Source organism: Hippopotamus amphibius, chromosome 5 (genome assembly GCF_030028045.1).
Source record: "Hippopotamus amphibius kiboko isolate mHipAmp2 chromosome 5, mHipAmp2.hap2, whole genome shotgun sequence".
Classification (NCBI taxonomy): domain Eukaryota; kingdom Metazoa; phylum Chordata; class Mammalia; order Artiodactyla; family Hippopotamidae; genus Hippopotamus; species Hippopotamus amphibius.
Genome location: NC_080190.1, coordinates 97,002,152 through 97,026,527, shown reverse-complemented (window position 1 = coordinate 97,026,527; position 24,376 = coordinate 97,002,152). Strand labels below are relative to the sequence as shown.

The following is a 24,376-nucleotide window of genomic DNA, read 5'->3' as shown; positions in this document are numbered from 1 at the left end:
ACCAGAAATAAAAAAATAGACATCTGAAAACAGTGCATAGTTCATCCACACTCCACTGTTTTGAGAGGACTGATCAATCCCATGGCTTAAACAACAGGAAGATGTCTACCTTCTTTGCTAGAAGTTGCAGTAGTTGTTGAATCAGTGTGGAGGAAAAGGTAGAAAAATATAAAATACAAAAGACTTGTTGTCAGAAAACAATAGCTTACTTTATAATGTAGGGAACCTGTGGGCAGGGAAGAATTACCCTGGGACTAAAACCTGATGGGTTAATGAGAGCCAGATTCAAGATGGTAACCCAAAACGGCTAAATCCAGCATATAGTATAGACTGTATACTGCAAGGAATATGTGAATATATGATTAAGGGTATTCTATACAATACTGTATCATTAATTCAATAAGTACTGAATACCTGACTCATTTAAACTGTACTGAGGCCCATAGAGGGCATGAAAACATGGGTCTCTGCTCTCCAGTTTACTGGATTCATGTTGAACTGCAACAGAGTGATATTTTAATAATACTAATCTAATGTCAGTGTCCTAAATAAACCAATAAAGAAGTTTTTGTAATAATGTAAATGATCAGCGTTTGAATCAGAGAGCTAGCAACACAAGCAGATGGAAAGAGAGGAATTTACAAGACAATGAAAATAAGAATCAGCACTACTGTTCTGGGAGGCAGAGGAGAAAGAGTCAAAGATTCTAACAAAGTAAACTACTAACAAAAATATATATGCAACGCAGTGACAGGGGAAAAAAAGTTTTAGGCCTATGATTAAGGAAAAAGCAGGAGATTTCTGTGGGAAAGTAAAAGTGATGCTTAAAGAATAAGTCAGGACCAAATATACTGATCATCTATAACCTAAGTACAGTATACACAGTAGGAGGAAAAGAAGTCCTCAAAGGGAGCAAAGGAAAGAGAGGCAAACAAACAAACAAAAAACACACAAAAAAACAAAACAAAAAACCAGGAAAGGATGCTACCACAAAAATCAAAAAGAGACCACAAGGAGAACAAAAGTTCAAGAGTTGAGTGTTACCAAAAGGACACTCGAGGTGGCAACTGTGTCAACAATTACTTTCAAGGATGTTGTGTCAAGATGAAATATTGCGAGTTAAGAAATATTTCATACAGAAATGGGAACAGTAACAATTATCTCCTCTTAGGAGAAGCTTAACAGTGATTGTGAAAGATAAAGGGCAGTAGCTAGAGGAAGAAATCAAGTCAAGGGAAGTATTTAAAAACTAAAAATGAGACAGAGCCTTTGAATATAGAAGAAAATGACCTAGGAGATAATCTTAAAGGTCCTAGAAGTTAAGAATAATTGATGAAGCGTGGTCCTAGAAGAAATGAGAGATGTGACCAAGGGAAACAGGTAAGTCAAAAAAACTCAGGTGTGGGAAACTTCTTCTTCAAGAGAAGTGCAGCAAATGAAACCACAGAAGGAAAAAGATGAGGGAAAATCTAAGGTCCTTAGTGAAGAAGATGTGGACATTTCTGAGCAGGAATAAGCTCAAAGGGCCACAGCTTTCCACAGAAGCATACTTAAGCAGAACACAACCTTAGTAGCATTCTACAATCATATAACAAATATTTATATTTTTAGAGACACAGAGTGGTATTATTAAAAATTATACCTCTTTTTGGTAGCTGGCTGAAAGTAGTTTTTGATGGAGTTGGTTTGCTGATGCTGAGAAGCCAGATCTCTACTTTTATTTACACCTGGGAATTTAGTTGGTGAAAGCTGATAGTTTGGGATTTTCATCCTAACCAGAGTATTAGATACTATATTATTATTACTAGAGCTTATTTTGTGGGGTTCCTTCACAGTGGATGTTTCTTGTGAAGGTATTCTGTATTTTTGTTCCATTCTGAAGATTTTGATTTCTTTTGGCCTTTCATTCAAATCCATACTGTAGCAAAAGAAAAGAATGCAAGGTATACAATCAAGTTTACAGCAATTTTTATCCAGAAACAAAGTCCTTTACCAAGTACTAATGTAATACAGCTTTAAAACATAGTTATATTGAGACAATAGTTTACTGAATATATTTCACTTTACCAAGAAAGTAGCTCCTTTGTCATCATAGCTCTCTGAAGAGAGATGATACCCTTCTCTTCTTCAACCCCTGTAGCACATACTGTCAGGCATGCTTTATAAAAAACTGCCAAACACACATGGAATAGTAACATAGTATCCTATTATAAATTAAACCAGATCATATTCCTAAGGGATTTTTGCTTTGTTTTTAAATTATTTTCACGTAAAAAAATTAACAGAAACTGTAAATTCAGAAAAAGAATAAGCTATCATTCCAGTAGCAAATATAAGGGGGTATTTAGATAACTTTCGATGAACTGATATGGTGATATTCCAACCAGATGGCAGTCTCCAGAACAGAACTCTAGATCATCAGAAAAATATTTTAAATACACACACACACAAACACACAGTTCTAAAATGTGTGCTTAAATATATACTACCTTTGCTATTTTTATTTCACCCCAAAACCTCAAATTGTCAATCAGCTAACTTTCAAAAAATTAATAATTTCTCTTTTAAAAGTTAAGTCTCAATGGTTTCAATACAAAATATAGGTATAGGGAAAATTTAAATATGGTCTAATATAGTGCTATCATAAGTATCTTTCAATATGAATAATTCATCATGGATTATTTAAAATACACTGTCTTAAGTGACAAATGCCACAGGATACATTGAGCTACCCTTGCTCTCGAAAAAAAAAAAAAGAAAAAAAAAAGAAGAAGGAAAAAAAAAAAAGAAAGAAAAATCAAAAAAACAATTTAAAAAAAATGCTCTTCAGGGGACTTCCCTGGTGGTGCAGTGGTTGGGAGTCCACCCACCAATGTGGGGAATGCAGGTTCAATCCCTGGTCCAGGAAGATCCCACATGTCATGGAGCAGCTAAACCTGTGCGCCACAAATATTGAGCCTGTGCTCTAGAGCCTGCAAGCCACAACTACTGAGCCCGTGTGCCTAGAGCCTGTGCTCTGCAGCAAGAGTGGCCAACACAATGAGAAGCCAGCACACTGTAGGGAAGAGTGGCCCCCACTCGCCACAACTAGAGAAAGCTCACGCACAGCAATGAAGACCCAATGCAGCCCAAAATAAATAAAATAAATGAGTAAATAAATTTATATAAAAAAATGCTCTTCAAATATAGAACCACTAAAAAAACCCTACCTTTATGAACAAATATTGACTACTTAGATAGCCAGGTACACACATATAAAGTATCTCCAAAACTGTAAGTAATGTTCACATACAGGCAACATCATATAACACAAACAAATTTATCTCAAACTGATTTACCAGTCACAAATAAAACAGTATAATACTTTGTGGTCTTCAATGTACATTTGCAAGGCATTTAAAAAAAAAACAAAACACTTTATCATTTCAGGAGTTGGCAAACTATGGCTTGCAGGACAAATCTGGCCTGCCACTTGCTTTTATAAATTAAGTTGCACTGGAGCACAGCCACACTCATACAGAGTTGAGTAGCTGTAACAGAGATCAATGGCCCACAGAGCCAAAAATATTTATTCTCTAGTGCTTTATAAAAAGTCTGCTGAACTCCATCCCAAAATATTTCCCCTGGCATCCCACATTCCCAAGACTTTATCATCCAAGAGATGACTTGATACAGGCACTGACTTTACTTCTTGAATATGCTATTAATTTATTGATAGAGTAAGAACAATAGTTCGTTAACAATGAAGCTTTACCATGTATCTTCTTGTTCTGTATCAGCTACATATGTTGTGGTATTCACAGGGACACCTGGCATTAAGTTTTCATCAGCTGGTAAAACTTGGGAAAGGCTTGGACCTGAAGTTGTCTTCAATCCTATAAATCAAAGAAGTGAAAGAAAGAATCACAACTGCTAGGCACAAGATGGACATTCGGTCACTTAAAATTGTTAGGACTGTGCCACATCAAGGGAATTAACTACAGCGCACTGTTGTCTCCAAATACTTAACAAAATAGCCTATAAGCAGCAGCCTGTTGGCATCTGTGATGGGCTTATCTAAACCAAATCATTTTAAAGCTACATCAAATCTTTCCTGTTAAACTATTATCAACTTAAATAAAAATAAACTCAAATTCTAATTCAAATTATGTTTTTAGTCAGGAGACCAAAAAATTAAAATTTCTCCCCCCACAGAAAGTATATCTACTCTACTGTCTATTTGTCACAAATCAAAATCAATGTGAACTTAATTTTTAGAAGGAATACACTATTTGAAAAGAAGCAATAAACAGTTTTAGACATAAACTTTTTGGCTACTCCAGAAAACCATAATGATTACTTCATCATTTTATACATCAGAATAGCAATTTAATTCAAGTGCCACCCTTCTGGAATAGTTTTCTTGAACCTCTCACATTGAATTAGATGCCCTCATTTTGGCTCCCATACTATCCTTTACATCACTCTACTAACTGTTAACACATTCATTAATTTTTGTTGCTCCACCCTAGCAAAGATAATCTTGTGTACCAATAACTTAGTTCAATTAAGCAAATATTCATACCAACTACAAACAAGTTATTACGCTTGGTGATGTCAGAGAATCCAAAATTAACAAGAGCTTACAATCTAGTGGCTAAAAAAGGCATGGAAACAACTGGTTATGTTTCAAAGTAGGAAGAAATTCTAACTAGAAGACCAAAAAAAAAAGTTATTGGGGTATAAAAAACAGAATAATTAACCTGCCTTGGAGAAGAGTTATGGGAGGAAAAAAACTTAGAAAAACTTCACAAAGGAGGTGAGCAATTGTGGAATGAGTCAGATTTTGAAGAGCAGTGTTGGCATTGTAGGAACAGGGACCATGATGAGCAAGGTCAAGAATGGCACATATAAAAATATGGCATATGTATTCTGTAGGGAAGTATATTAAAAAAAAGGTGAGGATGGGAAGAGACAGGCTATAGCTAAACTGTTGAAGGCATGAAAGTCAAGACAAAGGGCTTAGGGATTTACTCTATAGATAATGAGAACTAGTAAAAGTTTTTAGGAGAAGGGAAGGTGATTCTAGTGGCAAAGTGGAATATTAACTTGAGTAAACATAAAATTTATTACATAAGAGATGAATATGGAGGCAGGACAATTAATGGAGGCAGTTGTAAGCCCACGGGAAATAAAGACATGGAGGGTTCAAATAGAGCAGTGGCTGTGAAAAGGGATGGTAAGCAGACCTCTTGAGCAGAAGCTACAGAGGAAGAATTTCAGGTCTGTAGGAATAAAAAAAAATGACAAGCTTATAGTCTGAGTGCCTCCTCCATTTATATAAAGGAAGGCTTCTCTCTAGAGTTCAGTCCTTCCCTAGTTTCTGGGAGTTTATATGACAAACAGGAGGTTAAAATCAAGCAAAACAAACCAAAAAAAGGTGATGCTTTGGCTGCATCCCAGAATATTCTGAATAATAGAGAATGTGAATTTACATTTAAAAAAAATTATTTTTGAAGCACATATCTAATTGAGACCTAGTTTTCTAAAAGAGAAACAAAGGATAGTTGTTCCAACTAGGGACTGGGACAAGGGGAGCTACTCATATAGACCCAATGATTGTTTATTTTTACATATTTTGTGTTGTGTTGTTAAAGTCTGAAATTACACATAGGGTTTTTGTTTTTTCTATAACAGAACAGAAATCCACTGTCAACAAAATAGTATCCACAGCACATGCTATTTCTAAAGAGTTATGGAGCTTTCTAAGGGACAGCTTCTCTAAGACTACGGTTCAATTCCGGTATCCACATCAAAGTTGTTTTCTCTCTATGAGGCTGAAGAGTTGGTCTTTAACTTCTGACTCGAAGGATAAATTCTGAGAACGTTAGTCATGAATTCTGAAGAAATATCCACCATATCACAATTACAATGGAGACTTCACAAACTCTTAAAACTGCATTTGCAGGTTACCCATGTACAGACAGAAACAGATCTAATGTATTCATGGGAAATGGTAGAGATATTAGGTGAATACACATTCTTACCCAAATCATAAAATCCAAATACCAGCCTGTCTCTCCTTTTACATCTGCTCCCAGTTACTCCCATACCATCAATCATAATAGCAGTACAATAATATAATAGCTTTGAGTTAGAGTCAGTCTGAAACAAATTATTTGCTATGTGACCTCAGGCTAATTTCTTAACCTTTCTGTACACCAGTTCCCTCATCTATAAAATGCAAACAATGTCATCTATCTTAAAAGGATTGTTTTGCAGATGAAATTGTAATGCCGTACGTAAAGCACTTATTTCAGTGTCTGCAAACTCAAGAGACAGCAGCTATTACTACTAATCAGGAGGTACACTGTCCAGTTCTTTAGGTGCCATGCAGTGGGCTACAATGTAAACAATACCCTGTGGAGTGTATAATTAGGCAGTGCTGTCCTAACTTGTCTTTTAGCCAAAGTCCAATAACAACTGACAAATAACTATAAAAAGAACCTAGGAAGCAAATAAATGTATGAATGGATGCACTCATAGCTAGACAAAGAAAAGTTATGAGGGAGAGTAAATGTAAAAATATCTAAGGTAAAGAAGCAATGTCAGTTGTTACTTTTCCTTTTTCATTTCTGATTCTGTTGATTTGCATCTTCCTTTTTTTCCTGATGAGTTTGGCTAATGATTTATCAATTTTGTTTATCTTCTCAAAGAACCAGCTTTTAGTTGTACTGATCTTTGCGACTGTTTCCTTCATTTCTTTTTCATTTATTTCTGATCTGATCTTTATGATTTCTTTCCTTCTGCTAATGTTGGGGTCTTCTTGTTCTTTCTCTAATTGCTTTAGATGTAAGGTTAGGTTTTTTATTTGAGATTTTTCTTTTCTTGAGGTAGGATTGTATGGCTATGAACTTCCCTCTTAAAACTGCTTTTGCTGCATCCCACAGGTTTTGGGTCATATTTTCACTGTCATTTGTTTCTAGGCATTTTTTGATTTCCTCTTTGATTTCTTCAGTGATCTCTTGGTTATTTAGTAGCATGTTGTTTAGCCTGTATGTGTTTGTATTTTTTGCAGTTTTTTTTCCTGTAATTGATGTTTAGTCTCATAGCATTGTGATCAGAAAAGATGCTTGATACAATTTCAATTTTCTTAAATTTACTGAGACTTGATTTGTGACCCAAGATGTGATCTTTCCTGGAGAATGTTCCATGTGCAATTGAGAAGAAAGTGTATTCTGTCGTTTTTGGATGGAATGTCCTATAAATATCAATTAAGTCCATCTGGTCTAATGTGTCATTTAGATCAACAGATGAATGGATAAAGATGTGGCCCATATATACAATGAAATATTACTCAGCCATAGAAAGGAACGAAATTGAGTTATTTGTAGTGAGATGGATGGACCTAGAGTCTGTCATATAGAGTGAAGTAAGTCAAAAAGAGAAAAACAAATACCATATGCTAATGCATATATATGGAATCTAAAAAAATTGTACTGATGAATCCAGTGGCGGGGCAAGAAAAAAGATGCAGATGTAGAGAATGGACTTGAGGACATGGGAAGGGAGGAGAGGAAGCTGGGATGAAGAGAGAGTAGCAATGACATATATACACTACCAAATGTAAAACTGACAGCTAGTGAGAAGCTGCTGCATAGCACATGGAGATCAACTCCATGACTGATGATGACCTAGAGGGGTGGGATAGGGAAGGGAGGAGGGAGGTTCAAGAGGGAAGGGTTATGGGGATATATGTATAAATACAGCTGATTCACTTTGTTGTACAGAGGAAACTGGCACAACAGTATAAAGAAATTATATTCCAATAAAGTTCTGAAAACAAAAAAAAAGAAGGAAAGAATAAATGAACCATCTTCTTGATGGCATCAGCAGCTTATCAAGAAAAGTAGGGGAATGGGTTTTAAAAAGCAAAGGGGTAATAGCTGCTCTGAGTAAATTGGCTTCTGTGAGAGTCAACACTGAGATGATTATAATATATATTCTTCATCTCAGTAAATGGCACCACCATCCAACCAGTTATTCATGCCAAAAGACTAGGAGTTGTTTCTAAATCCTCCACAGGCAAGATGTGCTGGGTTTAGTTTCAAAAGTTGGCCTGAATTTGTTTTTCTGCATCTCTACTACTAACACCATGGTCCAAGGCACCAGGCTCTCTCTGACCTGGACCTCCAAAATAGCTTCTACTCATCTCCCCACTTTCATTCTGGACCCCTGGAATCCATTCTCCACACAGACATGATTGTGATCTGTTCCTTCTACCTGGAATTCTGCTATCCAGATCCTCCCATGGCTGCCTTTTTTCATCATTCAGGTCACATGAGGCTCAAATATGACATCCTAAGTGAGACTATCCCTGACTACCAATCTAAAATAGCCTACTCCTATCACATCATCTTGTTTTAGCTTTATCTTTGTACTTGGCCTTAACAGAACTTATCAGATGTGTTTGTTTGCTTGTTAACTGTCTGATTCCTGACTTGCAGAATATAAAGTTCACAACAACAGGTATTTTGTTTTTACTTTATTCACCACTGTATCTTCAGTACTTACAACTGTGCCTAGTACTTGGCAGCCACAAATATTTATCAAAAGAATAAATGAATGGATAAACATATTACTTTTAAAAGATGGTGAAAATGGTCACCCCTGGCAAGTATAATGTGCATACAGCCTATCATCAATTTACATAATAAAGCTCCTAAAGAATCAATAAAATAATGTTTTAATTACCTGTACTGGGCTGGCCCTGAGGATCACAGTAATTCTCTGTAGTAATGAAAATAACTGCCAATCCAATTTCTGCTTCAGGAATAGGTCTAAGACCCTGCCTGTTAGAATAAAATAGTTTAAGTATGATAATATATTAAAACTAACAACTTTTATTAAGATGATGTCAAACTGAATCTATCTTTTTTTCCCCCAAAGTGATATCACAATTTTATGGTACAGAGGGAATTGCAAATACCTATAGTGCTAGCTTATTTCCTGGAGCAATGCTATATTGGGCAAGTTCACCACCTATTAGTAATTCAGTCATTTCACCTGTAAAATAAAAGTCTAGAGTAAAGGATACAGATCTTTCCAGTTTTAAAACTCTATAATTTTCAGAATAAGAATAGTAATTCCCAGATTAAGCAATAAAATAGATTTTTAAAGCAAATCTATGATTACTAGAATCCTAAGATAAAATTTGAAAGAAAGAAAGAAAGAAAAAGGGGAGAAGGAGAGAGAAAAGTACAAAGAACTATAAATAAGCTACATCTATATATGTGTTATAATTTAAGTTTAGTAAATCAAATCATTTTACCAAATTTACATGTATTAATGAATCTTATTAAAGGAATCTTATGGCAAACCTATCTTCTGTTATTCTGTAATGTGAATAATGAATGATTTTATAAGACAAAGATAATTTAACATAACAATAATGCTATATAGAAACTACACCTCAAATTTTAAGAGCTTTAAAACTCTTTTTAATAGTTATTGTAGAGATAATTTAAGTGGTTGTAGTAGCTTGACAGGTCTTTTTCAAATGCTTAACATTTGGTTTTTTGTTAAGTTTTTAAAAAGATGATTCTACCATGTATATGGAAAACTAAAAAGCCAAGAATAGCCAGGATGCTTTTGAAGAAGAGCAGAAAGAAAATATTTCTCCTACTAGATATGAGGATTTAAATTGTTATAGTAATTAAGACAATATGGTAAATGTGGTATTGGTATAAGAACAGACATGTTGCTCAATGGAACGAAAGAAAGCCAAAAACATTCCCATACATGTAAGGTCCCTTGGTATAAAACAGAATCAATTCCAGATAGATTAAAAATACATTTCAGGGACTTCCCTGGTGGCACAGTGGTTAAGAATCTGCCTGCCAATGCAGGGGACCTGGGTTCGAGTCCTGGGCTGGGACGATCCCACATGCCGTGCAGCAACTAAGCCCATGCGCCACAACTACTGAGCCTATTCTGTAGAGCCCACGAGCCACAGCTATTGGGCCCACATCCTGCAACTACTGAAGCCCATGTGAGAGCCCATGCTCTGCAACTAGAAAAGCCATTGCAATGAGAAGTCTGTGCACCACAACAAAGAGCAGCCCCTGCTCGCCACAACTAGAGAAAGCCTCCACGCAGCAACGAAGACACAATACAGCCAATAAATAAATAAATTTATTAAAAATAAATTTCAAAAACAAAATATCAAAATACTAGTAAAAATTAGTAAAAAATGTAGGTGAATGTTTTTTTAATCTATGAGTAGAAAAAGATTTTTTAAACAAAATACAGAAAGTACTGACTACGGAAGACTGTTAATTTTTAGGATATTAAAACTAAGGGCTTTCATTCATAAACACAATAAAAAGATAATTTACAAAGTGGTGATAGATTCTGTAACCTTTTATGTAATCACATGAAAGTGAAAAAAGGATGAATGTCAAGAATATATAAAGAACTCCTACAAATTAAAAAATAAAAGGCACACAAATATGCAATTACCATACAATCCAGAAACTGCACTTTTGGGCATTTTTTCCAGAGAAATGAAAACTTATGTTCACATAGAAACTTGTACATGAATGTTCACAGCAGCTTTATTTGTAATAAAAGCTGAAAAAATGCAGACGTCCTTCAATGGTTGGATGACTCAACAAACCATAATATACCCATACCACAGAATATGTAATATATACATATATTTTAAGTGGCTGTAGTAGTTTAAAAGGTATTTTTCAAATGCTTAACATTCATTGTTCAATTATAATAACACTAAAAAAGGATTTTAAAAAGTATCATCTAGTGATCACATATACCTATCTTCAGACAATTCAAAACTGTTATTTTACTACTCTACTGACAGTTTTGAAACTATAAATATATCATGAAAGTTAGTTATAAAGATTGGCTATATAAAACAAAATACACATTTAATAATGTTATACAGACATACATCATGTTAAATGAGGAAACACTAGAAACATTCCTTTTAAAGTCAATAGTGAGATAAATGTGGCTACTATCACCACCTCTATCCAACAGCTTTGGATGTCCCAGTTGGTCCAAAACCAAGAGAGAAAGAGAATAAAAGAGAGAGAGAGCAGTACCAGAGGCATAAGGATTAAAAAGGTGGAGAGATATATTATTTACAGATGATATGGTTTATACAAAAAAGACTACAGATAAATTATTAGAAATAAAAGGGAGTCTGACAAGGTGGTGGGATATGTAATTAATATCAATGTCAGGACTCCCCTGGTGGCACAGTGGTTAAGGATCCACCTGCCAATACAGGGGACACAGGTTCGCTACCTGGTCTGGGAAGATCCCACATGCCATGCAGCAACTAAGCACATGTGCCACAACTACTGAGCTTGAGCACCCTAAAGCCCACGTGCCACAACTACTGAACCTGCATATTGCAACTACTATGCGCCTTGAGCCCATGCTCTGCAGTAAGAGAAACCACCTCACTGAGAAGTCCTCACACTGCAATGAAGAGTAGCCCCTGCTCGCCATAACTAGAGAAAGCCCGTGTGCAGCAATGAAGACCCAACGCAGCCAAAAAATTAAAAAAAAAAAAAATCCATGTCACCTGAATTTCTATGTATCAGCAGTAAACTAGAAAATGTAATTAAAGAGACAACATCCATACCATGGTTATCCATACCATGAAACACTACTCAGCAATAAAAAAGGATGAACTACTGATACACAAAATCTAGATGAATCTCTAAGGAATTATGGTGAGTGACAAAAAAAGTTCTAAAAGGTTACATGCTGTATGATTTCATTTATGTATCACTTTTTTAATAATAAAATTTTAGAAATGGGAGAATTAGTGGTTGCCAGAATTTAGGGACAGGGAGTGGGAGGCGGGGAGGGGTATGTGGTTATAAAAGAACAACATGAGAGATTCTAGTGGTGATGGAATTGTTCTGTATCTTAAGTATAGTGAATACACGAACCTACCCTGGAATAAAATTATACAGAACTGAATACACACAGACCACACATAAGAACACATAAAACTAGGGAAAATTGTATTAAAAAAAAATACAATTATCCCAATAGAAAACTGGGCAAGAGACATGTATTTCACAAAGGAGGAAAAATTAACATCTAATAAACATTTGAAGAAATGTTAACCATCACTGATGATCAGGGAAACACAAATCAAAATCACAAGGTATGATTATAGATCCATTAAATTGGCAAAAATGACAGTCTGAAAATACCGAGTGTTGAAAATGATATGCATCTAACGATCTCTTACGTACTGTAGGTGGGAGTGTAAAGTGGAAAACAGTTTGATACTGTTGAGTGTTCTAACCCTACTAATGTAGAAATATATCCCAAGAAAATCCTGCACAAGTACCAATAGGAAACATACAAAGATAATCTCAGTAGCAGTTTACAATAATAAAAATTTATTTAAAATAACTAAGTAATTAGTGAACAAAATGAATGTGTATTATTCATAGTTCAATGATGACAGTTATCACGATCCAAAGATTATGATTCATTCAAATTTTATGCAAAGCTCTGGAAGAGGTGAGAAGGACAAGGCAAAGGAGGAGAGGATAAAGAGAAAATAATTAAATTAGTAACAGGAAGAATTCCCAAATTTGGGCTAAGATATTGGGAAAATATCTTAACAAGGACAAAAATCAGGGTTATATTGTTGCCCTAGACTGCTAATCTTTTTCAGAAATATTTAATTTTAATCACTGATATTCTATACCCATTTCTGACAACTAATCAATAGAACCATGACACTAACCAATCCCAATGTTAGCCTGTTGTATGAAAAGTCAACAGCTGACTTTACTAGTTTGACATGACTGCACCTTTAATGGCTATCAATGGCTTCGACTAAATGGACAGGTGTTATTTTAAGCGATAGTCTTTCTCAAACTATAAAACTGTCCTCTCTCCAAAACCAAACTGAAACAGGAGCCAAAGACTACAGAACAAAATGTCACCTCATGATCAAGCCACCAGCCTCTGAGCAACCTTACACTCTATAGCTACTTTCTTATCTCAGGGTCCCTGTATATGAAAGGCATGATGTAATGGCAAGATGCAATGGTAAAGAGCATGGACTCTGGAACCAGACTGCCTGAGTTCACATCCTGGCACCTCTGCTCACTCCCCATGTTCTACTCAAACCCGCTTTTGCCCTATCTGCACAATGGGAGCCATAACAGTAAAAATACACAGGATTCTATGAGGATTAAATGTCCTAACATATGTAAAACTTAGAATAGGACCTGCTACAGTATATAATATTATGTAAGTAAGCTATTATTGCTATTATTTCACATGGCTTTTAAAGACTGGTAGACTGGTCATAAGTAAAATATTGCCTGAAAGAAGCCTTCTCTATTAGAATAAACTTCTCTCCTCTGCCCTGTTATTCTGCTTCCTTATACACATTTGTGATTATCTGCTTCCTTTTCTTTATCTGTCTTTTCCTCTAGACAGTAAGCTCCAATGGTGGCAGGGACCATAGCTATCTTGTTTACTATTATATTCCCAGTGCCTAAAACATAATAGAATCCCAGTATATTTTGGTTGTAGTAGTAATATGGTATTTTTGTTACACAAGTATTTTCTTTTCACAGCAGTTAATATATCTCCATTAACTGAAATATTTATGGGATACAGGACTGAAATTTTACTTTTTACTTCAGCAAACCCATTTAAAAAAAAAACAATCTTTATGGTCAGGATTCCTGGGACAGGAAAAATGAATAGTATAAACAGCTTATTTATATGGACTTTTTAGACATATAAATAGGCCCTAATTTTTAAAAAATATTTATTTATTTATTTGACTGTGCTGGGTCTTAGTTGCAGCTTGCAGGATCTTTGATTGTGGCATATGGGATCTTTAGTTGTGGCATATGGGATCTAGTTCCCTGACCAGGGATAGAACCCAGGCCCCCTGGCATTGGGAATACAGAGTCTTAGGCACTGGACCATCAGGGAAGTCCCGGCCCTGATGGTCCAGTAAATTCCTGTTTACTAGGTGAACAGGAATTTAGTCAACAGACTGTCAAGGCTGATTTTTCACTTTGTGTTTCAAAAATGCTAATATTTTATTAATACCAATAAAGAATCCAGGAAAAAAATCTTTGCTTTAGTGCTTTTAAAGTGCCCCCCTCTGCAACTACAAACACTATTCTAAAATAATTGATACTTTTTCTTGCTTTCCCATAATAGCCTATATATATATAAGAGGGATACAAATTTTTATACGAATTTTCAATGGGTAATAATAATGAAGGGAAAAATACATTTCAGCTCTAGGCTATTTTAGAAAAAATTTTACATTTTAGTTTTAACTTTCTCAACTACATTTTCTACAAATACTACTTTATTAAGAGAGGTATATTCTGCAAATTCTACAGAAGTAACAAAAAAAGAGGCAGAAAATAAATATTGATATAAAATCGTCATGGATATATTCTATTTCTAGCATACTAAGTCACAATAAATTTTCAAGTATCATACACAATAAAATCTTTATAATAATTCTTATATATACCTTTACATTATTACATGGAGTGCAAAACAAGTTACATATAAAATCAACTACTTGCCCCCCCCCCCTTTTTTTTTAACTAATAAAGAATAATTCTGTACCTTTGGAGTATATCCATAATTGAATGAATCCATTTTTTCTGAGAGTCAGGAATTAAGGTTTGTGAATTTGTTATTCCTACATCAACAACACAAGTTCCAGGAGCTGAAAAGAAACTATCTTCTTCTTCATTTTCTTCTGTTATCAACCTAGCATGTCCTCCTCCAAATGTAACTGCTGCACTTAATTTTTTATGCTAAATATGGAAAGAAAAAGAAAAAAAGTAATGAAATAGCCATAATTAATTCCTTGAATACATTCTTAAAATTATAAGAATTTGATCTGGGAAGTAAAATATAAGTAGAATTGAAGTCAAATTGGTTCTGTAATACTTCTTGAGAGGACAATCTGAGCTTTCACTCTGAGAAAATCCCTTCTTCACCAGGTACCGCTGCAGCCCTGGAATCCTTACATCATCTACAGTTCCTCATTACACAGTACTGTAACTGTGGGCTTACTCACATGATTTTTTCACCTACAACATAAACTCCTGGAGCTCTCATTTCAGCACATGGAAGACATTCAACAGCTGCTTACTAAACAAACAAGTCAGAACTTAAACCAAAGTTTCTGGTCTCCTTCCCGAACTTATTTACATAAACTTAATTAGTAAGCCAGTTAACAGATATTAAGAAATGCCACAGTCATATACATGAACGCTGGGCAAGTTCTGGTGCCTGAGCAGTTTTTTATTTCACGTCACACTTCTATACAAAATCTCAAAAGGAAATGCATTAACAACTATTGATAACAGTAATAATTTATCCTGGTTTATAACTTTTTTTTTTAGGAAAATTCAGCTTATAGCATTACCTGTTTGGCATTTAGAAAGACAAATGTTTTCCCTTTGAAGATTTGTTTTCTTTCCTGTCGTCCTGACAGATCAATATTTTTACTTTCAATAGCTGGTTCATCAATAGGTGCGTAAAAACTATAAAAAATAAAATGAAGTACATTCTAATTATATACTACACTGTATGTATAACATTAAATTTGCAAATGGAATGGCAATCTAGACACCAGAAAAGCTTAATTTCCATAATATCATATTATTAAAAAACTAAGAGTTTTACATGGGACAAAAGGACTGAAAGTGCCTAAATGCTTTTTCTAGAAATATGGTGGCAGGTGCCACACAGAACAGTAGAACTGTTCTGTATTTTCTAAAACTATATAATGCAAGAGTAGACAATCATAACAAGATACAATTAAACATATGAATCAAACAAGTTATGTGAATTACAAATGGTTAAGAGAGAAAAAGCAATAAAAAAAGTGAAAACAAACAAAAAACCCCCACAACAAAAAACCAAATGGTTGAATCATCATCCATTAACATGTTGTGCTTGCTTAGGAACCAGTAAGTGTTAGCAATAATGCTCATATTGTAATTCTATGAACTACTACTATGTTTTGTTATAAATCTCTTTGGAGAAGCTGAGGAAATTTTAAAACCTACATTTTGTCAGCTTAAAAAAAATTTCCAAAGATTTAAAAACACAATCTTTTAGCTCTTTAATGTAATACTATAAACACATCTTAATCATCCATAGAGATTTGGGAAAAGAAGAAAATAGAGAAGTAAAATCAACAGAGAATTCTTAAATCTCTCATCAGTCCATAACTTCAACTTTCTATATAATCAGATCTTTTGTTACACCTATTCATAACTGACCAGCCTTTTAGTTTCTCTCTCTAACTTCTAGTAAAAATTAGTAACGTTCATGGATAGAAAGACTCAATATTGTCAACATGTCAGTTCTTCCCAACTTGATCTATAGATTAAACACAATTCCAGTAACTCCCAGCAAGTAATTTTGTGAATATTAACAAATGGATTCTAAAGTTTATATGGAGAGGCAAAAGACTCAGAATAGCCAACATAATATTGAGGAAGAACAAGCTTGGAGTGCTGATACTACCGGCAGTAAAGCAGCAGTAAGATAGAGTGTGGTACTGGTGAAAACAGACAAACAGATCAGTGGAAGAGAACAAAGAATCCAGAAACAGACTCATAAATAGAGTCAACTGATCTTTTACAATGGAGCAAAGGCAGTTCAATGGCGCTTAGATAGTCTTTTCAACAGCTGGTGATGGAAATGGACATTCACATGCAAAAAAAATTTAATCTAGACTCAGATCTTATGCTCTTCTAGATGACCTTAGACATGGAGATGACTTTTTAAATATAACACCCATGGCTTGATCCAAGAAATAAATAATTGACAAGCTAGACTTCATTAAAATTAAAAAGTTCTGCTCTGTGAAAGATAATGTCAAGAGAATGAGAAGACAAACCACATACTACGAGAAAACATTTGCAAGAGACACATCTGATAAAGGACTGTTATCAAAAATATAGAACCTGATTTTTAAAAAGGGCCAAAGACTTTAAAAGATACCCCCCCCAAAGAAATAGAGGAAATAAGCACACGAAAAGATGCTCAATATCATATATCATCAAGGAAATGCAAATAAAAACAAAGAGATACCACTACACACCTATGAGAATGGCTAAAATCTAGAACACTGATACCATCAAATGCTGGTGAAGATGTAGAACTCTTATTCATTGCTGGTGGGAATGCAAAATAGTACAGCCACTTTGGAAGACAAGTTTGGCACTTTCCCACAAAACTAAACACATTCTTAACCATATGATCCAGCAATTGTGCTTTATTTACCCAGAGGAGATGAACTTATGCCTTAACTTGGAAGCAACCAAGATGTCCTTCAGTAGTTAATGAATAAATAAACTGTGGTACATTCAAACAATGGAATATTATTCACCGCTAAAAAGAAATGAGCTATCAAGCCATGAGAAGGTAGGGAGGAAACTTAAATGCATACTACTAAGTGAAAAAGGCCAATTTGGAAAGGCTACATATTGTATGATTCCAACTATATGACATTCTAGAAACAGCAGTACTATGGAGACAGTAAAAGATCAATGATTGCTGGGAGCTGGGGAAGTGGAAGGGATGAATAGGTGGAGTACAGAGGGGTTTTAGGGCAGTGAAAATACTCCATGATACTATAATGATGGATATGTGCATTCTACATTTGTCTAAACCCATAGAATGTACAACACCAAGACTGAATCCTAGTGTAAACAATGGACTTCGGGTGATTATGATGTGTCAATGTAGGCTCATCAATTGTAATAAATGTGCCACTCTGGTGGGGGATATCAATAATGGGGTGGGCTACAAATGTTGGGAGCAGTGGGTATATAGAAAACCTGTACTTTCCTCTCAATTTTGCTGTGAACCTAAAACTGCTCTGAAAAATGAAGTCTTTAAAAAAGATTTTTAAAAAATTACTAAAACATAATGGTGATGATGAAGGGACAATGTAGGATGGGGGGAATCTGAACAGTCAATCACTAGAGTTACCTATCCACAGAGAGCAACGCGCAATATAACAAAAATGTTTCGGTCATAAGAGTCACCATCCAGCATTTCAGAACTAATTTCCCTACATTTCCCTCCTCCCACCCCCTAGACTTCTCCTTGGAAACATACATATTTCATAAAGTAAGCTGAGTCATGACTAAAATTTTATTAATTTTAAAAAACTTTTATAGCTAAATCACAAATGCATGTGTTTTAATCTGCTACAATGGATGTTTTAAGTCTATTTTAAAGTAGTGATTCCTAGAATCTGCAACCTCAAATAAGTGAGTTATCTGCAGGTAAGAGCAGATTTAGTTGGCAGGATGGAATGCATCCGTGGAGTTTCTGCAGTTTTCTAAATAACTTTAAAATTCTATTTATTCTACTTTTAAAGATATACAGAGAATGGTGGAAACAATCTTAACTATTAATGAAATCTACAATGAGAAAATAGTGCTAAAAAATTAGTAGACGTTCTAATTCATAAATAGGATAAATTTTACTATCTCTTCCTCAAACACCTAACATACCTTTCAAGAAAATTCTTTCATATCTCATACTTCTTTTAGTGAAAAAGGCTTCATATATATAAATGGCTGTTCATGAATTAGCCTACATAGTAAGGTAACAACACTAGACTACAGGGCCAGTCAGACAAAAACAGAATGTAAATGTTTAACACATACATATGACTCAGTAAATGTGAGATTCCTACTGTTTTCCAATGACCAAAATAGCATTTAAAAATTATCTACAGCTTTTGTGTTATTCACACCGTCATGATTAATTTTGCCGCAGACAACAGGCAACAGTTAACTACAGTTTAGTTTGATAAAGAGTGAACATTTGTTATACCAAGTCACATTCTGTGAGAATGATGTACCGTTAGCTTTCCTTAATGGCACAGACCAGAGTTCTAACTTATTTGTGTGATTCTTTCGTGTTTGGTTCTTCTATTAAGTGCCAAAATGGCACAAACTGTAATGCTTTTTGGCTTATCATTATACCCTCAAGTCTATCTTGCTTGATTCAATAAATATTTGGTAATAAATAAATTCATAGTATAAAACAAATAAAAATTTTACCTACTAAATTAAAAGTCGACCAAAAGTAAAAACATCCCTCAATACAAATTTGTATATTAAAATTCTAGGATTGGAAAAATGTATTATGGTTTTCTTTTAAAAACACTGGTAAATTTGAGCCCCAATACTCAATAAGGCTGATTTTGAAAGAAAAAATCAAATGTTGAAGTCATGCATAGATACACATACATATAAATAATAGATGATGTTCTGGAACTTGATATACCTAGAAAAATCTTTCTCTCTTTAGCAGTATTAAGGATGAGAACAAGAAAGGAGAGACTAGTGATAAATGTGAAGAAAACATCATTTAAAAAATCAATATTTCTGAAAAATTACACCCTATGAGTTGTAAAGCATTTCTAAGGCTATAGTGATTTGACAGCTAGTAATAAAATTGGAAAACAGTAAATTAACTAGGCAGAGACCTAGGTTAGAGGCACACTGCCTGAATACAAGGATACCACAAATATAAAGTGACCTCTAACTTCTATAATGAAAAAATTAAAATATTTTTTGCCATACTTACACAGAAACTTCGAGCTACAAATATAATAATTATGCTTTATTATGTAGTTAACTGCTACATATTATTCACAAATTCTATACACTATTAACCTAGAAATATTGACTTTTTCCTGTGCCATTTCATAACTTTATTTAAATTCTTCACATGATCTTAAATAAAGTTCATCCAACTCAGAGCACATCATCTTCACTTCTGTCCCAAGATTTTTCAAATACAGAATTTTTCTGAATTCATGTATAATTCTGGCCCTGGAAATTGTATTCCAGGCCACAGTATTTATTTGACCAACATCTGGACAGGTGCTTATTTCATTAGTCCCAAAGGTATATGTTTATGATATCCAGAACTACATACTTACTACACTGTTTTGTTTTGTTTTTTTGGTGATCTCTAAAAGGTTACACTGGCATCTGCAACTTGTAAAACTGACCTTGCACCTCCAGGAAAAAAACTTCTAGTGTGTGCTACATTTCTTTGCTTTGAATTTTAATTATTTAAAGTCAATTCTATAAGCTTCCTGAACTTTCATTTACCAAGATTGTTTCAGGCTAATGCGTCTCTTGGGTCTGAGATTTTATTACAAGCTAATAAGTTAATCTGTTCCTGTTTCATGGATGCTGGTAGAAGACACAAGACTCCTAGGTCAGAGACAAAGCAAGTAGCAAGCCTCACTGTGTTTGCAGTAGGTCTCCTTCCATACCAAGTCTCATGAGGATGACACAGAAGGTGCATACTGTGGGTTGTGTTGTAGGAGAGACATATACCATGCGTAGTGTTACACTGAACTTGAGAATTCACCCATTTTATAACATGCTATACGCAGGCCTGCTCTTTGTTCTGGGAAGGAGATATTACCTCATCCCTCCAAGTTTCTCACTGCAAACATAACCCTGAGAAATGGTCTGGGTATAGGGCAGTCAGGGCCTTCCATTCTTGGTATGTCCAGCAAGTTTTGTATGACGTAAGGACTTTTCCCAACAGTGTTTTCTCAAAACGATGCCTGATGTTTGAAATAAATTGAGAAAGCACTTGACAATATGAGAGACTTTGTAAAATTTCAAATCAAGAGAAACTCCCTTTTTTTTCTTGAGGGATCTTTTTTTTTTACATTCAGACATATACAGTGTTTTAATGAACTTCCTTTATTAGAGCATAGAGTATCAAAATTAAGTACTTCTTTCAAATGGACTCTTCTAAAAATGACTTTATCTACGTTGGTACTTTGATAACACTATAGGAAAATTAGATATCACAAACCATGTCAAGTACTCTATCTTACCCATGACTTACTGTGTTCTGTGATAACAGTGCAGAGATGCAGATATAACTGCACCAAAAAGGACTACACTTTTTGTTAGGTAAAAATAGTACAGTATGCGTCCTAATTTAAATTCAGGACTAGTGATAATGCTTTTACAGAACTAAAAGAACAGGTAGTTATGTAATAAAAGAGCCACCACAATGTATCCCATATCCCTTTTATAATCCATCCTACTATTTAATATCTTAAGCATTTTTCTGTTTAATAATTGAGTACGTAGTCAAATTAGTCTTCAATAAATATATCAAAATGGATCCCAATAGGTATAGGAATCTATTAAGGCCAAAAACTATGTATTTTAAAACAGAATTAAAAACTTGATTATCAGCTGCCATCATCAAACATGAACTAATGTAATAGTCTTTCCTGGTTAACACTGAATTAGAAGTTACTGAACAATCTTATAGTAGGGATGTTTTATTATAGCCATCTAAGTTAATATAGTCACAAATTGAAGTCAGGAAAAAAAAACTATGCCTAACCTAAAGTTAAAAAAACAAAAACAAAACCCAGGTTACATACACCTGAGAATCTGAACAATAAGTAAGAATCAATGACTAACTGTAAAAACTCCAAGACCATAAAACATACCACCAGTAGTAAAAACTTATCAGACCCCTCTACTCCTAAGTAATCTAGAATTAAGAATGGTTTATTATCTATAACAAGAGTCATTATTTATAGGATTTATCGACTTTTCTAGGGAGGTTCATAAATAGGCTTCAGGGAAAAATGTAATTCTGTTGAAATACTATGCAATTTAGTAGTAACTGAAGTTTGTAGAGGAGAAATGAGTATTTCATGTTCTCAGGAGTCTAGTACTCAAAAAAGGTTAAGAATCACGTATTTTAAAATTTCGGGAATTCTCTAGCAGTCCAGCAGTTAAGACTCCGTGTTTTCAACGCCAAGGGCCTGGGTTCAATCCCTGATCAGGGAACTAAGATCTCTCAAGCTGCTTGGTACGGCCAAAATATAAAATAAATTCTGATGATCTCTTTCCAAAGGAAAGCATATTATCTGTTAACCAGATTATAAAACACAAGAAACTTCCCAAATGAAAATTAAAAACAAAGAGAAAAATCTGATATTCAGTTACTTTTAGAAGCAGATACATATTACTAGGCATAAATAGTTTCTAAAAATATCTGCACTGGGCAAATTAGCTTATAATACCTAGTAATAATTTTAAATTAGTAATAAAATACTTAGCTTGAATAGCTACTACTTAAATTGGTAATAAAATACTTAATTTGCATAGAATTTAAGATTTTTAAAACCTCCTCAAATCTATTATGCCATATAGACTATAAGCTGCTGACATACATTTTAAGCAAGCATGTTCTTATGTTGACTAAAAACACCCACTATTTTATAGTCACTAGTGTTTTAACCGTGCAACCTGAAAAGAAAAATCACAAATATTTTCCTCCTCAACCATAGTTTACATTACTGCAAACTTTACTAATACAATACACACAGTAGATAGATCCTTTAGTCTGGTGGTTCACAAATTTAGCAGAGCAACCAAAAAATTAAATAAATAATAAAGCTATTACGAATCTTCCCAGATATTACAATTAGCTACATTTCTTTTAATAAGCCCCTATTATGATGCCAGGCAATATGCTCAGACCTTGGGTTTACCACTGGTTAAAATAAATAATACTTATACTAATAATACTAAATACTTAAACACTCAGCAGGACAGGTATTAGTCTCATTTTTCAAAGGAGGTAACTGACACTTAGAAGAAATAAGCTCAATTCCCAAGGCCACAGCGCTGTTAACATTCTGGCCCAGGACTCTGTGGCTCCAGAACAGGGCTGCTGCACCACACAACTGGTGTCCTGCGTGCATGGTGCCGAGCACTGGCATGTGTGCTCTACTGATTTTACCTCTACAGTCATACTATCCTTCAATATTTTTCTTTAAATGTCAGCACATATGTAACATTTGTTTCACCGAGATAAGGAACAATCAGCAAAGAACTGTCTGGGAAACTTTCTTCACACACTAACAAAAAAACTTCATTAATAACACTGAACTGTAATATTATATCCTGAAACAGTCAATAGAGAGGGAATTAACCTACATAAAACCAGTGCTATCATATTTTGTATGTCTTATTTTATTATATATAAAATACACAATATACCTTTCAATTTCTGGAGGCTGTTTCTTGGACTGAACTGCTTTAAGAAATTCAGTAAAATATTCTGGTTTTACAATCGGACGCCCACAAATGAGTGCACATATTGTCTAAAAAGAAGAAAACATGTGAATACATATATTCATATTGTAGCTTTTTTAAAGAAAAGTTTTAAGTTATAGACTACAAAGAGGCTGTTCTGTTTTTCTTCCTCTCTTTAAATTTATTATAATAAATTTAAATATTATAATTAAATTTTAAAATTTATAATTAAAATTTAAAAATATACTTAAATATAATATAAAACTTATATTATAATATAGTATATTGTTACTTACTTAATAATTGAAATTTTATATTATAAATAAATTTATAACAAATTTATAAGGTTTTTAATTTAAAAACTGCTGGGGGGGGCAGAACAACATAACATAAAATACAAGTCAATTTAAAAATGTATACCATTTTAAAAACATTAAAATGTATATCTTAGAATTAAGACAATGTAACATCTGCCTTAGAGAAGACAGTATCAAGAGATAAACATGAGAGAGATCTTTCAGCCTAACTGCTTTTCAAATTGATTGTAATTATGGAATAAAATCTTTTAAAGAAAGTAAATAAAGGAATAACTGTTTGGTGTTGGATAAAAGCTAAAAATAAGTACATACAAATGGAGTGGGGGGAAGAAACCAGCTAGCAAGGGAATTAAGCTATAAGCCTCAAATAAGATGTATCCACAAAATTTGAGAAATATTAAAAAATACTACCATTGGCAATGAAAATAAAGAAGATTCAGCACAATTCTAGGAAATAATTCAACTAAAGAATCTGTAAGTATGCTTCTCATAAACATGGGGGATTACCTAAATGTGAGCAAGCAATTTAGGGTATCTCTTGAGAATGGAATCTGAAAGTTATGAACCTCAAACATGAATGAAATAGAACCTCAAACATGAATGAAATAACTGACTTCCTCCAAGAAGCAGTAATGTGCAATTCAACATTGGACTGAGTAAGCTCCAATACATGTGATCCTGGACAAAGGAGTCAACTGCTCCATGCCTCAGTTTCCTCTTTGGAAAATAAAAACAACTGAATGCTCTTTAGGTTCCCTTTTGGTTCTAACATTCAACAATTTTTAAACATAAACGAACTTGTATTTTTGGAAAATTTACTAAAAAAATAATATAATGACAAAATGTTTTGGCACATGATCAGAAATACTGAAAAAGGAGTATTGCTCTGCA

General features: G+C 34.1%; 1 protein-coding gene across 5 annotated transcripts in view; it reads right to left on the bottom strand.

The window, feature by feature from the left end:
• Positions 1-24,376, bottom strand: part of NBN (nibrin) — a 46,172-nt gene that overhangs the window by 16,563 nt on the left and 5,233 nt on the right. For all 5 annotated transcript variants that reach the window (XM_057735448.1, XM_057735445.1, XM_057735443.1 and 2 more), the window contains 6 exons: positions 23,133-23,236; positions 15,461-15,578; positions 14,650-14,843; positions 8,734-8,831; positions 3,755-3,875; positions 1,643-1,918 (listed from right to left, as the gene is read on the bottom strand). In XM_057735448.1, coding sequence (XP_057591431.1) covers positions 1,643-1,918; positions 3,755-3,875; positions 8,734-8,831; positions 14,650-14,843; positions 15,461-15,578; positions 23,133-23,236 — 911 coding nt within the window. The remainder of the gene's footprint in view (positions 1-1,642; positions 1,919-3,754; positions 3,876-8,733; positions 8,832-14,649; positions 14,844-15,460; positions 15,579-23,132; positions 23,237-24,376) is intronic.